This window comes from Dendropsophus ebraccatus, chromosome 5 (genome assembly GCF_027789765.1).
Source record: "Dendropsophus ebraccatus isolate aDenEbr1 chromosome 5, aDenEbr1.pat, whole genome shotgun sequence".
In the NCBI taxonomy this organism is placed as follows: Eukaryota; Metazoa; Chordata; class Amphibia; order Anura; family Hylidae; genus Dendropsophus; species Dendropsophus ebraccatus.
In genome coordinates this window covers 127,405,966-127,422,512 of record NC_091458.1, presented here as the reverse complement: position 1 = coordinate 127,422,512, position 16,547 = coordinate 127,405,966, and the positions used below count along the sequence as shown (strand labels likewise).

General features: G+C 42.6%; 1 protein-coding gene across 1 annotated transcript in view; it reads left to right on the top strand.

Moving 5' to 3' along the window:
• The window catches only part of NXN (nucleoredoxin), a 114,600-nt gene that overhangs the window by 58,360 nt on the left and 39,693 nt on the right, over positions 1 to 16,547 (top strand). The window contains exons 2-3 of the mRNA XM_069971206.1: positions 14,391 to 14,508; positions 15,940 to 16,073. Coding sequence (XP_069827307.1) covers positions 14,391 to 14,508; positions 15,940 to 16,073 — 252 coding nt within the window. The remainder of the gene's footprint in view (positions 1 to 14,390; positions 14,509 to 15,939; positions 16,074 to 16,547) is intronic.

Here is a 16,547-nt window from a genome sequence, read left to right as displayed (position 1 = left end):
TAATCTACTAAAACTGTAAAACGTTTGGACAGTACATTTTAGGCACGTCCGAGCAAGGACTATTATACTCAGTGGTTTTTCTTGTAAATTTTTATATAAACCACATTGATGTCAAAAACGGGGGTGGGGGGGGCGCTAAGTAAAGTTTTTCCTTGAGGAGAACAATATGTGTTTTTGGCTAGTAATATCATTGTCGGCTTAGCCCAGTGTATGTTGCCTGCTTAACTAGTTGGAAGTCGTAAAGCAGCGTCATTTCCATTACAGTTTGCACAAACTGAGAGGAACTCGACAATGTGACTTATATAGTTGATCATTTGTTAAGAGCAACTTTAATAATATCATGGTAACTACACTATTGCACAGTATATGTCAGTCACATAAAGCATTGTTGTAAATCATTCTCATAGACCGGCGCTTCCCTGCAATCTGTTGGCATAGGCACCACAGTATATGTTGTGTGCACAGCACATGTCTAGGCTGGCTATATAGTTTATATGTGTAATAATATTTTGAGGACAATGCTGGAGCGAAGAGGAATGATGAGCTGGCGGGGATCCAGAACACGTTTTAATTATATGTTTTTGTTAAACTATCACTAGAGTACGTTATGGAGAAGAAGTTACAGCACCATGTGGCGCCGTTTGCATTCTCTTTATTCCCACTCCTTCAGATATATTTACTTGATTGCTGTTTTGTTGGCTTTTTTCAGCACTTTTATCACCAAGGTCTTACACTGGACCATTATGGTTGGCTTCAGAATTTAGTGATACATTGGGGCAAATCATCTGTTTTAAACGTGTCTGAATTCTGGCATACTCTTGCACCAGAAAACTTGTGCCACATTTGCGACACTTTTAATCCTTGCCTAAACCCCAGGGTATGTTCACACTGAAGAATCGGTAAGGAATTTGAAGCAAGATCCGCCCTTAATTTCCCACGGATTCTGCTTTCGCCCTCAAAAATATGAACAGTTCCTGCTCTGTTGTTCACACAGCAAATTTTCTGCCAGGGATCTGCTTTCCACCCAAAGAATTGACATGTCAATTCTTTGTGCGGATTCTTTTAGAGAAATCTCATAGAAGTCATTAGGGCTTGAATTCTGCTCGAATTTCGCTCGAAGGGCATGTGCACACTACGGAAAATCCGCCGCAGATTCCACAGCTCGCGGACCCGCGCATTTCCTGGTCCCATAGGCTTCATTCTATAGTTTGCCAGATTCTGCCGTCCACACGAAGAATGAGCGGGTTCATTCTTTGGGTTAGGGGGACATGTGATTTGTGATATTTTGGTGTAAAGTAAGCCAACTGATTAATTTATCTATGCTTTAAAGCGACTCTGTACCTACAATCTGTCCATCCAAACGGCCTGTACCATCATCTGCTTTTAATTCAAGATCTGTTCTGGGGTCTGTTTGGCAGGTGATGCAGTTATTGTTCTAAAAAACAACTTTTAAACTTACAGTCCTGTGTGAAACTGTCATGGCCTAGAGCAGTGATGGCTAACCTTGACACTCCAGCTGTGGCTAAACTACGATTCCCATCATGCCTGAACAACCAAAGATATGTATTTAGCTACCCAGGTATGATGGGAATTGTAGTTTTGGAACAGCTGGAGTGTCAAGGTTAGCCATCACTGGCCTAGAGTGTCTATGCCCTAGGTTTGCACTGCCTCTCTCCCTTGTCTCCGCCCTCTTCATCATTAGAAATGCCCCATGGCAGGATTTCTCCTATTAATCACTTGTCTGAACACTGCACATGTGCCTTAACGATTCAGCACATGTGCAGTTTTCAGAACTGATGGATAGGAGAAATCCTTCTAGGGTCATGCCTAATGATAAAGAGGGCGGAAAGGAAGGATGGAGAGGTGTCGCAGGCCTAGGGCACAGACACTCTAGGCCACACCAATTTGACACAGGGCTGCAAGTGTAAAAGTGTTTTTTTTTAGGTCAAGAACTGCAGCACCTGCCAAACAGACTGCAGGGCAGTTCCTGGATTAAAAGCAGCTCCATTTTACTAGGGATTTTAAAGATCTGTCAGATTTATTAGTCAGCCTGAACTCAATTAATAAAGAGGAAGTACAGAGAAAATCTGTCTTCCAAACGGATATATTGAGTATTGAAGTTGTTGTACAAAAAACTAGCTGTTTCCTTAAATAAAAAAAAGGAGATAGTCCACAGATTGTATGTAATTGTATATCAGGCATGTCCCTGATGGCCTAGTAAACCCCCCCCCCAGTCATGTCCCTGGTAGCCTAGTTAATCCCCCCAGTCATGTCCCTGGTAGCCTAGTTAACCCCTCCCCCCAGTCATGTCCCTGGTAGCCTAGTAAACCCCCCCCCCCAGTCATGTCCCTGGAAGCCTAGTTAATCCCCCCAGTCATGTCCCTGGTAGCCTAGTTAACCCCCCCCCCCCCCCAGTCATGTCCCTGGTAGCCTAGTTAACCCCCATAAGTCATGTCCCTGTTGCCTAGTTAACCCCCATCAGTCATGTCCCTGTTGCCTAGTTAACCCCCAAATAAAAAAAATAAACATCCCACTCACCTTTCCTCTGCTCCCACGCTGCCCAGCTCCTCTTCTCTCCCCTCTAGCCTGTGCCCGTCTTCTCCTGCAAGCGGCGCGCAATGAAATGGCGTCATCGCGCGCGGCCCGCAGGAGACGGAAGACGTGCGCCGCTCTAGTGGGGAAGGAGCCGGCACAGACAGCATCCTCCTGGCAGCTGTCACAGACACCGGAGGATGCGGTGTGCGCCGGCTCCTTCCCCTCCAGTGCGGTGCGTGTCACAGGGGAGCCGCGGGCCGCATCAGGAGGTCTCAGGGGCTGGATGCGGCCCGCGGGCCGGAGGTTCCCCACCCCTGGTTTAAATTGAGCTAATCTGCAATACTTGGCACACGCCATAGATGGTGTGGTACTGTTTCTAGACAAAAGCAGCCATATTTTTCTAATCCTGTACTCGCTCAGACCAGATCATAGCTCATGTTTATTTCACTTAGGAGCATTGCTGGACACCCCTGACAGCATGTATATCCTGGATGACCCAAGTTCCCCCATACACATTAGGCCATCAGCCAATCCTACTGAAAAGATCATCATGCATCAAGCAGCAATGTCCTAGAACGTGAGGTCGTCTTTACATATCAAAAAGGGGCATTGTAATGTGACTCTATAAAGTAGTACTGCAGGTGCACAGCACATGGGGGGCAGATGAGGTAGTAGTAAAGGCGCACCATGTAATTGGAACAGATACCTGCGTTATAGAGTATTTGACATGTCTAATCATAGAACCTGCAGCTGTCAGCCAGGGATAGTGAGGGAAATGTTATGGCGTTTGGATGGCTATCGGTGAGTTTAGCTTTTCCCACATAAGATTTATGTATATTCATTAAAATCTTCTTGCTACTTACTTATGTGCTATTAGCTGTGGATGATGGGTGGTACCAGCATGAACTTGTAATTTATCTGTATTTTTTCAACATTAGGGGCATTCTGAGATCTTTCTTAAATTGCCTTGGCTTTTGCAGTTAGCTTCGCTATTGCTTTGACATTAGGTTTATGTATTTCAACTCTTAATAGACTAGAAGCACCGAGTGGTCTTTTTCTGCAGGTAATCTTCTATGTTACTATTCTAGACTAAGGGTCCTATTAGAGAAAGCAAATTTTCATTCTTTAAATCATTCATCATAACACAGAACAATAGTCTTTAGTTACGATTTCAATTACAATAATTTCTATACTCTAGTATATGAACGTTCATAATAAAAAACAAACGATGTGTGCGTACACCGAAAGACTTAACAACCTATTAACGATTTTATGGTGAGTTGAAGAGATGCGATAAATAGCGCATAAATGTTTTTTTATTCAGTGTTTCACCATTGCCTGTATAAATTCTAACTTAAATTTGAATGTTCTAAAGATTTTTTCGCACAATATTCTTTCCATGTAATAGGGCCCTAAAGGTCCTATTACACTGAGAGATCCTCTCCCAAATCAGACAGCTATCTCCTGTGTAATAGAGCCAGCAATCATCTAATGGGACAGATTATTTCCGTGTTATCCATGTGGATGAAGAGCCAGGCACAAACATGTGAGGCTACTGCACTGCGGATCATATTTTTATTGCAGCTTCAGGTTTGGATTATGGATGGTGAATGTTCCTTTCTCAACACCTTTGCAGATTAATATACTTAGACATTTCAGGGCCTTTTCAACACTGTGTAAGCTGAGATGGGGAGGTGGGCTGTGAGGGGCTTTTAAAGACGTTTTGCATGAGAAAGATTTGACCTGCATTGAGTTTTGCAGATTCTCTTAGGGTAGTAGTACACGGGCCGATGTGGGCCCGATAATAACTGTAAATGAGCGCCAATCTGCTAGATCGGCGCTCGTTTACTGGGCCTATTGCATGGCCCGATAATTGTTTAACAAGGGCTTTAACCCCTTAGCGACCCATGACGTATCTGATACGTCATGGTGCCGCGCGGGGTGTTCAGAGAGGGGTCCCGCCAGGACCTCGCTCTGAACGGCGCTGATCCCGGGCTGACGTGCAGCCGGGCAGTGCCTCTATTAGCCGGCGCGGGTCCTGTTGCCGCGCCGGCTAATTAAGCCTCTAAGTGCAGCTGTCAAACCTGACAGCTGAACTTAGAGGCTTTCCTCCGTGCATCCCTGGTGTCTAGTGGTACGGATCTCCCCCCCGCGATGCGATCGCGGGGGGGGAGGTCCATTCTTCTGCCCGTGCCGGGCCTCAGCGTCGGAATGACGCTGATCCCGTCTCGGCAATAGATTGCTATGGCCTGCAGCAGGCCATAGCAATCTATGACCGATCTAATCGATCTTTGCTGTGTATATACACAGTCCCCAGGGGGACTTCTAGTTAAAGTAAAAATAAAAGTAAAAAAAATTTTTATTAATAAAAAAAATCCCCTCCCCTATTAACCCTTTAAGGACAGAGCCGATTTCGATTTTTGCGTTTTAGTTTTTTCCTCCTTGTGCTTAAAAGGCCATAGCACTTGCATTTTTCCACCTAGAAACCCACATGAGCCCTTATTTTTTGTGTCACTAATTGTACTTTGCAATGACAGGCTGAATTTTTGCATAAAGTACACTGCGAAACCAGAAAAAAATTCAAAGTGTGGTGAAATTGAAAAAAAAAGCATTTTGTTTATTTGGGGGAAATGTGTTTTTACGCCATTCGCCCTGGGGTAAAACTGACTTGTTATATATGTTCCTCAAGTCGTTACGATTAAAACGATATGTAACATGTATAACTTATATTGTATCTGATGGCCTGTAAAAAATGTAAACCATTGTCAACAAATATAATCACTTAAAATCGCTCCCTTCCCAGGCTTATAGCGCTTTTATCCTCTGGTCTATGGGGCTGTGTCAGGTGTCATTCTTTGCGCCATGATGTGTTCTTTCTATCGATACCTTGATTGCGCATATACGACTTTTTGATCGCTTTTTATTACAATTTTTCTGGATTTGATGCGACCAAAAATGCGCAATTTTGCACTTTGGGATTTTTTTTGCGCTGACGCCGTTTACCATGCGAGATCAGGAATGTGATTAATTAATAGTTTGGGCGATTACGCACGCGGCGATAGCAAACATGTTTGTTTATTTATTTATTTATTTACTTTTATTTATAACCTGGGAAAAGGGGGGTGATTCAGACTTTTATTAGGGGAGGGGGCTTTTTACTATTAACAACATTTTTATTTTTTTATTTTAACACTTATACTAGAAGCCCCCCTGGGGGACTTCTAGTATAAGTGCTTTGATCTCTCATAGAGACCTCTGCAGCATAGATATGCTGCAGAGATCCATGAGATCGGCACTCGTTTGCTTTCGGCTGCTGCAGCCGGAGACAAACGAGTGCAGAGTCGGGGACGGCGGCATCTTGGAGCGGTCCCCGGCCGGCTTCAGAAACGGAGATCGCTCCTCCGGGATAACATCCCGGAGGAGCAATCTCCTCCACTAGACACCAGGGAACGGCTGAATCCGGTAATCGGATGCAGCTGTCATGTTTGACAGCTGCATCTGATTACTGTATTAGCGGGCATGGCGATCGGACCGTGCCCGCTAATACCTATGGTCCCGGGCTACACGCGGCACCCGGGACCGCCGCGGTTCAGAGCGGGGTCGCTGCGCGGCCCCGCTCTGAACTCCCTTACCGGCATCAGGGCGTAAATTTACGCCCGATGTCGTTAAGGGGTTAAAAGTCCAAATCACCCCCCTTTTCCCATTTTATAAATATAAATAAACAAATAAATAAACATATTTAGTACCGCCGCGCGCGTAATCGCCCCAACTATTAATTAATCACATTCCTGATCTCGCACGGTAAAAGGCGTAAGCGCAAAAAAATTTGTATATGCGCAATCAAGGTAAATGCAAAACTCCCCGAAATCAAAACAAATTCCTTTTTCTTTTTTTTTTATTTGACAGCACAAATGATTTTTTTCCGGTTTCGCAGCATATGTTATGGAAAAATAATGCCTGTCATTGCAAAGTACAATTGGTTTCGCAAAAAATAAGTGCTCATATACGTCTCTAGGTGAAAAAATGCAAGCGCTATGGACTTTTAAACATAAAGTGGAAAAAGCAAAAGTGCAAAAACGAAAATTGCCTTTGACCTTAAGGGGTTAATGACATTGTTACTGATGTCCTTGCAGCCCTTGCTTAAACAATATACTTTACCTATCCAGGCTCCAGGGCTGCTCCTGCGGTCCACTTCTCCCCGGGTCCCGCGCGCTCTAGCACTGCCAATCACAGGTCGCGGCGGTCCTGGACTGTGATCGGCTGAGCTGCCTGTCAGCTGACAGGCCGCTCTGAAGGTAGAGCGTGCGGGATCAGGGAAGAAGCGGACCGCAGGAGCAGCCCTGGAGCGTGGATAGGTAGTGTATATCGTCAGTCGCCGACAGCGCACCGCTATTACACGTAGCGATGCGCGGTCGGCGCCTGACACTGGTGATCAATATCCCCTACAAGCTGAACATTATGAACAGAGGTCACTCACCCAGCCCTCCTAGCATTCCTAATTCCTAAGATGATGATTATCTAGTGTCCAGACCTGAGACCAGGAACTAAGTGGGTCATAAACACCAGGACCCATAAAACTTGTTTACAGAAACAATACACATCCTGGTCTGTAACAAAACCAGAGACCCAGAGAGGTTAGGTAAGGGACACTGGAGGTCACCCATAGAACACCATTCTGGCATCTGACCCCTCCAGAAATATGGAATTCATACATATTTTAGAGGTACACAGGACACTGATACAAACCTACAGTATCAAAAGTGGCCTTATCGTTCCATGAGAACAGGAAGCATTTGGATAACTTCCACTGTATTGTGCCGACCGTCGCCATGTTTGGTATGTACGCGTGCTGGAGGTGATGACAGAGGGAATGGTATACCTGAGAGGTTGCTAGGATTAACACCGGCAGAAATATTGGAATATGAACATCTTGAGACAAGTGGTAGACTACCATGGGTGTCATAAACCCAGGGTTGTAAAAGGCCATTACCATATTCCCTGGCCTCCTCCGACATCAGAGAAAGGAGGGTGGGGAGAGGGTCTCTCACAGTCCTTTTAAGACAGATATGGCTGATAGGAAATTGTCATTCTTTGGGGATCCCTTGTTGGATGGACTGGCCTGTATTCTGCTTTTCTTCTGTTTTTTTCTCACTTTTATTTTAAGAACTGTATTTCACTGTGTATATATATATATATATATATATATATATATATATATATATATATGTGTGTGTGTGTGTATTTTATCTTGTATTTTTCTTAAATAACCCTTTGTTGTACGCATTGTCTTTTTCTATGGTATTAAATTTCACTTTATTAAGAGTCTTCTTGTGTTCTAACGATCCTATGACCCTAAGAAGAGCGTTACCAAGGGTGAGTTGTTACTCTGGGAATTCTATAGCGTATATTCTGTTCTATTGTGTTAGGTGGGTTTAAGGTGAGGTGTCACGTCAGCCTTATATGATGTGTGGTGGCAGCGACAAGATTTAAGGAGGTTCTGGTTGGCAGCTGACGGAGGGGGGGGGTCCAGCGTGACCCTGTAGGCTATCATCCAGAACCTAAGTCACGGGGATCGTGACACTGACAATTATAGGTTCTAACCTATATCAACAATCAGCCGATGATCGTTGTCTTTATTACACAGAGCGATAATTGGCTGAATACCCTTTAGTCAGTCTAGAAAAAAAGAGATTAAAGTGAATGTACCATCAGGCCTGGGCTTAAGCACTGGAGGCAGGCCGCCCTACCCCCGCCCCTATATGATGCAGGCTCCATGGATTCTAGTGGAGCCGTGTCATAGAGGGGTGGGGGTTTACTCCCACTGGGGGTGGGTCGGCCCACCTCCAGTGCTTCACCCCCGGCATGATGGTACATTACCTTTAATACTTGGATATTCAATGGCTTATGGACTTCTGATATATGTGTGCATGCCACCTTCCATGGCCTGTGCTTCTTGTCACTCAGCTTAATTTTTAAAACAAGGATAGATGTAACAGTATTGATTTGGAGCGATCCTTAAACCAATTTTTAAGACTTTTCTAACAGTCCAGCCAGTGATGTAGAGGTGGTAAAGCGTCGCATCATTGTATTATTAGGTAACTAATAGTAGCCTTGACTATTGTAGGGCTGGGTTTACATTAGCCCAATGCAGACAGCTGTCAGATCGTCATACCTGAGCTCGGACTTGCAGCCCTAATCTCTCTATTGCAAATACAAATTACACGTGATACAGTCCGGATCATAGTGAAGTCTCTACAGATGGGAAAAGCCTGATAGAGGGATAAAAAAAATGGTCACTTGTATTATCATATGCACACTAGAAAAAGTCAGTTTTCATGAAGCTCTCTGATATATACAGTACAGTGAACAAAGTATCATAAGATCTAAGGAGAAAATTCTTACGTAATGTATATATTTTTATACCTTGTAATTGGCAAAGTTCAGGGTTTCTTTGACATGTCGAGCACTTTTGAGGTTAATCTGCCAGGCAGATTGTAGTTTCATGTCTCTGAGGGCAGCGTAAAGCCCAGCTTGAGAATCGTCTAATGGATTCTACATCTGTGTTAGCCTTGGCTGATGAAGAAGATTTGAAACAGCTGCTGAGAAGCCGTGCGCTTCACTGAATGACACAGTTGGGGAGAGCAGAGCGATCATATGTATTCTTTTAGGAGGACAATGCAGGAATATAATACAAAGGAGAAAAATAATGTGTTTTTTTTCTTTTGCAATATTTCCTTATTACTACTTATACCATATTTCTTACAAAGTGTGCAATTTAAAAAAAAAAACAAAATCTCTAGTGTTTATACCTATACAGTGGAGCAAAAACGCTAAAACCGTCTAATACCTAGACACATAGGTGTGTATGTGGACTCTCGCTGCAGCTTATCTTCTCTGAAGTAAAGGGGTTGGTCAGTAATTGTCTATCACGCCCGACCCTTATCAATAACCTAATCTGTCGTAGGTTGTTCAAGGAATCCCCGCCGTACGCCTTAAACTGATGGCCGAACTCGCCACTCGTGGCAGATATGGTGGATCAAAGTCTGAGGTGTACGGAGACTTTAAAACTCTGTATATTTTGTGACTAAGGGTTTCTTCACACAACTGGAAGTGTTTTGTGGACTGAAAAATGTGGATCTGTGGTTTTGCGCTTTTTTTTTCCCGTTTTGTGATTTGCAAAAGAAACATTTGCATTAATCTGTATTTGTCATTCAGCACAAAAAAAGGAAGTGTGCGCAATCAGTATTTTGGTCAGTATTTTTTCAAATATAATGCTTGGAATAAAGTCACAACTCAGGGGCTGCCAGAGAAACTATCTACGGACAGCATATGGATGGCATTTTTCATAGACCCATCTCCTGTGCGTTTAGAAAAGTCTTGGGTGACAATGACACCTTGGACACATTTTAAAAGTTAAACTTCTTAACTTCTAGAAGCACCTAAAAGCCACCCTCCAGTTTTTAAATCAGCTTACAGATAGTGTTACGGGCTGAGTAGTTGTATATACATAGGTGACATATAAATACACAAACACAATTTCAGCAGGACTTTCATACTAAGTTGATCTTTAGCATTTCAAATGTGGGAGTACTCTTCCAAACGATCTTCTAAGTTTATTCTTTTTAGTCATCGGTAATTAAAGGAATCTGTCAGCCCCTGGACCAGACTCCAGGGCCTGACAGTGTAGTGTAGGTCTCTGTCCCCTTGTGTGCATACTGCCTGTATTAAATGCATCAGTGCTGTAGATTTGATATAGGGTTTTCCAAACACACTGTAGCCAAGTGTCATAAAGGAGTGGTGGCTTGGCGTTTGTGCCGCGCTTTGGCATGCCTCACCACTACTTCCTCCTCCCTAATCCTGTTGAATATTTACCAGTGTCCTGCCTCCTGCTCCACCCTGCGGCAGGCAGGCGGGCAGGGAGGGAGCTGTGAACTGGGGGAGGAGACCAGGCCATAACGAGTTACCGCTCAAGCTTTTCCTGCATTTCCTGCCCAAAGATGATGTATCAGAAATCCTTATGGACAGACCTATTGAGCAATGCTAGTAGTTTAATCAGCAGAATCATGATCCTTGGTTCCCTTTTAAGCCAGCATCTTTACAGCTTAATACGGTTTTTCCCCAATGTTTTCCACCTTTTGCACCCCTTGGGAAAAAATTTAATTTGGGGCACCCCTTCCAAATAATTTTCTACAAAAGGTGAAAAAATAGCTAAAATGATGCAATGTCCAACTGCTATATATTCTTACATTGCTGTGATATCTGTAATGCATCAGGCCCCTCTATGACGGCGGCTCCATTTATTCAGCATCCCCGCGCTGGTGCCGCTCTATCCATGTAACTGAATAATCCCCGCGCTGGTGCCGCTCTATCCATGTAACTATCACAAAACCGCACAGTGTTTAATACAGCCTGCAATCTAATTGGAAGAAAAGGTATAACTTTCCCAAATTTAAAGGAAAAAGCCATCAGTTGTGGAGGCCTAGGCAGAAACAATGCTTAGACAATGTGCTTGCAGCCATGGAGGTTGTGTTCGCAAAATTTTCCACTTTCCACAGTTTTCTCAAATATCCTCCTTCTGTTTGTATAAAATTCCCAGCTATGTTCTGAGTGTGCACCAAAGACCTGTCAGCCACCTGCTTATGTCTGCTTCAGTGATTTCCTGACATTGTGCCGATACATTGATTTGACCTAGTCCAGTGCAGTCTCATATTTCTTCCTACATCTACCTGGTTCTATAAGTTCTGTAAGCAGTTTATAGGTACGGTACAGTAACATACCACCATTAGTACAAATTACTTCAGTACATGGAGCATCTTCTGACCTGGCTCCATTCACACAGTCAGTAGTTTTTCAGGACCGTATATGATGTCTGTAATTATCCACAATCTTAATCTGCCAAAAAAATCGTCCATATTGCTTCTGGATTCTGTATTTTTGGAAGATCAGCAAAAAGGGGAAGGTGATAGTTCGGAATGGTTTAGAATGATTACCCATCTGTACTTTTTACAGATTTGTGGGAACTGCGGAAATTTCATCTGTAGAATTTACGGACATCCCATAGACATCTATGGGACAATCTGTGCCGAACTTGAGCTTGTCAGTCATTTTTGCGGATCGGTAAATCTGTGGAGAGTGTGAACAGCCCTATTAAAATCAATGGGACCTTAAATTCGTCCATAATTGTTGATCCGCACGGATTACGGACAAAATTACAGAACGTGTGAATGTAGCTTAAGACCTCATTTTGATCCATATTTTTATCAAAACCTTAAGCGGGTCCAAAAAGCAAAAGGTGCAAATCTGTGTCAGTTCTACTTCTGGTTTCAGGTAAAATTACGACAAAAATGAGGCCCACATTAGTGTGAATCCAGCCTCATGGTGATCGTTGGGGGGATCAACTAGAACATTATACTGATGGCTTTTAATAGTTTAGTGTTTACACAGGCTGAATATGCTGCGGACTTTCCACTGTGGATTTGCTTGCGGCATATTACAGTAGCAGCAATGTGGAGAGGATTTGTACAAATCTAGTCCACATGCTGCATAAAAGACTTTCCACAAAATCTGCATAAATTGATTTGCAGTGTGGATTTGACTTCTTTAGCACATCAATTTTGGTGTGAGAAATGCTATGGATTCAGGCTGGTGCTACACAGTAATTCACAGTTGTGACCCACCATGTCACCCTGGCCGTCACACGACTCCATCACTCATATAAGTAAATAGGGTCGTGACCCCGCAGTAGCAAAGAAAAACATTCAGGATAAGTGATGGAGTCAAGTGACCAGAAATGGCTGTGTAGCCCCATCCTTATTGAGGATTTTTCCTTGTTTACTTCAAAGGGAAAATCAAAATCCACAATTAATGTTCTGTTTTATTTCCCTACAACATTCGCTTAATGCACAACAAACCAAATCGTAAAATTTTTTTGGGTGATTTGGTTTGGATTTTTGACTGGGAGTTTTGATGCTAAAAGGCTGTGGGCTGTGGCTGCATGATGTTGCAACACCGCATGGCCACCTCCTCTCCTTTTGCATGAATACAGGAAAGCTGTCTCTCAAAAACTGTGTGTGTGTCTTTCTTCCTATCATCTCTCCATTTGTCTTTTCTTAGCCTTCACAATGACTTACATTTGTGATCCTCTTCTAGTATTAAAAAAGTATTTTGTAGGGAGAATTTTGGCTGCAGTCAGCCCTGGCATGCGCTGCTGAACGGTTTAAGGAATCAAGCAAGTAAACATTTAGCACTTAAAATCTTGATATGAAATATTTATAATGGCTCCGACCACTGAGTGTATAAGTAACAGGACAGGGGAAGGTTTTCTGATCAGATGAACAGGAAGCGTCCAGCAATGAAGGAGGACAAAACGCTGATGCCTGAGGGAAATCACTGGTAGTTGCATAGATTGATATTACAGATACCAGCACTTTCCATTACTATTTAAGTGTGTAGCTTAACTGTAGCATGTGAAAGTATATCAATGCATTGAATCTTATATATAAAAATATTGTGATTATACTTTCAAAGTGGCTTATACATAATTTTTAGTGGCATTAATAGTAAATTCATAGGGGATGCTATTGGTCTTCTTTTGATGCAGGCAGCATTTTTTTTTATGTAACATGTTTATATGATGAAAATCTCCAGTTTAGAAATCATCATGTATTTCTGGTGGTTGTTCCGTGTTTAACTTCTGTAATTCTTAATTTCAAACATGGCATAAATAAATCCCTAGACCAACAGTCCATCTGCTGCAACTAGTATATATAGCTTGCTAAATTATATTTTGAAGAATCACAATCCATCATAATATCTGGCAGTAAAGAGCATAAAATATCATTATACAGATCTCTGAATATAGGGATTACAGTAGGTCACCACTAAAACTTATTAACAAACAAAATAGTTATCATTTTCATAATCTTCCTTGCTGCAATTACCTCATTCTCCTAAAAGTGCTAATCTGGCAGCACACTTTTTTTAGATTTAGCTTGGGTGCTGGGGAGGGGCATGGTCCACATAGTGTGGTCTACAGCCCTGTGCTCTGACCCAGGAAGTCTCCCTCACCTTCTAAATCACAGCAGATACACTTCAGGCTGGGGCTTACATCAGGGGACAGGACTGTGGTGGTAATCTCTCCATAGCTGTAACCCCTCTCTCCCTGGACAGAGAGTGCTGCATGCATGTGCCCACATCTGCCCTGCTCATTACTTCATTCTCCCTGCAGTCTCTGTCAGTCCTTGTGTTTCCCATCCTCTTCATTCCTTCTATAACTTGCCTGCACTTACACTCAGCTATACACACTGCTGCTATAATGTGCCTACACTTACACTCAGTCATTCACACTGCTGTATAGAGAAATTTCTGACACTGTCCTCCTGCAGAGCTCTGTGATTCTCACTTTTTCATTGGTCCATGTTCAACACACGCCCCTTCCCCATTGCTTTCATGTGACCACACAGACGGCTGACAGCAGCCCTGCTTCTCTATTCTAGCCTGTTGTACTACGCTACTGCATTATGGGGATCTGCCTCTCAATTCTGTATCTACAAACTGCTGCTGTTTTTTCAGGTTTATGCTCTTACTATATATTATAATCCACATGCTGATTTCTATATTGTATAGTAACTTATAATATCTCATATATTGGATTTGGATTACAAGCACGGTCCCGGAACGAATTATGCTCGTAATCCAAGGCACCACTGTATTTCATTTTGGTCTTGGTCTGATCATGTCATTTGGATTTACTTGAGTTTGTTACCATTGATTAAGCATATCCTTGTTTTTCAGAAATAAAATGTTGTACTACACTTCTAGTTTTAACGGCAACTTTTTTTTTTTTTTTTGAACAGTTAAAACTTTGGAACAAGTACAGAATTTCCAACATTCCCTCACTTATCTTTATTGAAGCTTCTACAGGGAAGATTGTATGTAGAAATGGCCTTTTGTTAATAAGAGATGACCCAGAAGGTTAGTAAAACGTTTACTTCTTTTGTTATGTATATTTGCACACCAGATCTAGACTTCTCCTTCCATGAAAACAAAATATATATGTTTATGCTGTTATGTGATCACAAATAATCTTGTATGCTACCCCAGTAAACCAGTGATTAGAGATGAGCAGTTCTAGAGCACACTCGGGTTCATCTGAACATGTGTTGTTTGATTACCGGTGGCTGAACAAGTTAAATGCAGCCCTAATGGTGGTTTTACACGGAACGATTTATCGCTCGAATTTGCACGATAACGGTCGAATTCGAACGATAATCGTACGTGTAAACGCAGCGAACGATCAAGCGACGAGCGAGAAATCGTTCACTTTGTCTTTCAACAACTTCTCAAATCGTCGTTGATCGTTCGCAAAAAAATCGCAAATCGTTCCATGTAAACATTCTTTCAACGATTTCTCCTATGTATGAGATAGGCTTAAGCAATCGCAAAACGATCGCAAAACGATTTTTCCGTACAATCGTTCCGTCTAAACGCTGATTGTTATTAAAAAAAAAATCGTTCATTCAAAATCGTTAATCATGCGATCGGCCGAATTATCGCTCCGTGTAAAACCACCATTAGGCTGCATGGAAAAAAAAAATCCATGTTTTCCAGGACTCCTTAGGGTGCCATCCAACCTCTTTAGCCACCAGTAATCAAATGCCACATGTTCGGGTTCGGATGAACCAGAGTGTGCTTGATGTTGACTCATCTCTACCTGAGATACATTCAGCCTGCCATGAGGACTGAAGTGGAGGTGTGGCGAAATATGATTGGGCATGCTGGATTTGGGTATCTGGCAAGTTAGGGCCGTATTACAACTGTAAACGATTGGTGTCATCATTTGATGATTGTCGTTATTACACGGAGCAATGATCTCCTAAATCGGCCTGTTTCGGCAGATTATCGCTCCGTGTAATAGGGCCCTTATTGCCTCTACAAATAAACATGCTTGCTTAGCAGAGCTGAAAATGTGTGCTTATGACGCAGTTGTTGTCTTAGGGTATGTTCCCAAACTCCTCTCCTGGAAGTGAGTACGGATAGTACACAGTACTTGGTTTATTATTTGATTAGATAGTTTGCTCTCCAGTTTTGTTGTTTTTCTCTTCGAGGATTTAGGTGCAACCAATCTAAATGGAAAAATTATCTGTTGAAATAATAGGTATTCACTGTATTGCTATGGATTCCAGCTCCATTCAAAAACAGTGGGCTAATCCTCTTGCAGATCTGGCACTTCAAAATCCAAATGTCATCCTCAAACTTCTGCCATGGATCCTCATATAAGATAATAGCCCCACTTTCATGAGAAAAGCTATTATAGTGCTGGACCTTGCAAAGTTATTTTTCTACATTTTTATTACATGAAGCATTTATAATGAATACATCTAATGTGACTATTACTTTACACAGGTCAAGAGTTCCCTTGGGGTCCAAAACCCTTCAGTGAAGTTATTTCAGGTCCCTTACTCAGGAACAATGGCCAGTCCCAGGATAGTAGTTCTCTGGAAGGCTCTTATGTTGGTGTATATTTCTCTGCACATTGGGTAAGTACATAGAAATGAAACCTATCAAGAAATAAAAAAAAATGCATTGTACTGTATATTGGCATTAAAAATAAATTTCCATAAAATGACTTTCAGCCAGATCATTGAAATGTCATCTTTCTATTTTGGCAACACTTAGTAGACACCCAGCTGTCCTGACGTGAATTGTAAACTATGGTTCTATGTTCTATCTGTTGTCCACCCGTTTGATTGTAGTCCTGGCAAAGGTAAAAAACAGGGAGGGCAAGGGGTGGTGGGAACATAATAATGAAGTGAACCCGCCCAGGTACTTCTGCAGCCGTAGCTCCACCAGCTCACTGTCACCCTCTTCTGTATCTCCCTGTCCTATGATGTCACAACACCACAGGAACTAGCTGCTCAGCCAGTCCTTGACTGTAGAGGTGTTCCCCCTCAGTCACTGACTGTCTAAGCAGGCATTACTGAGAGGTGCAGTGATGTTACATGACTGGGAGA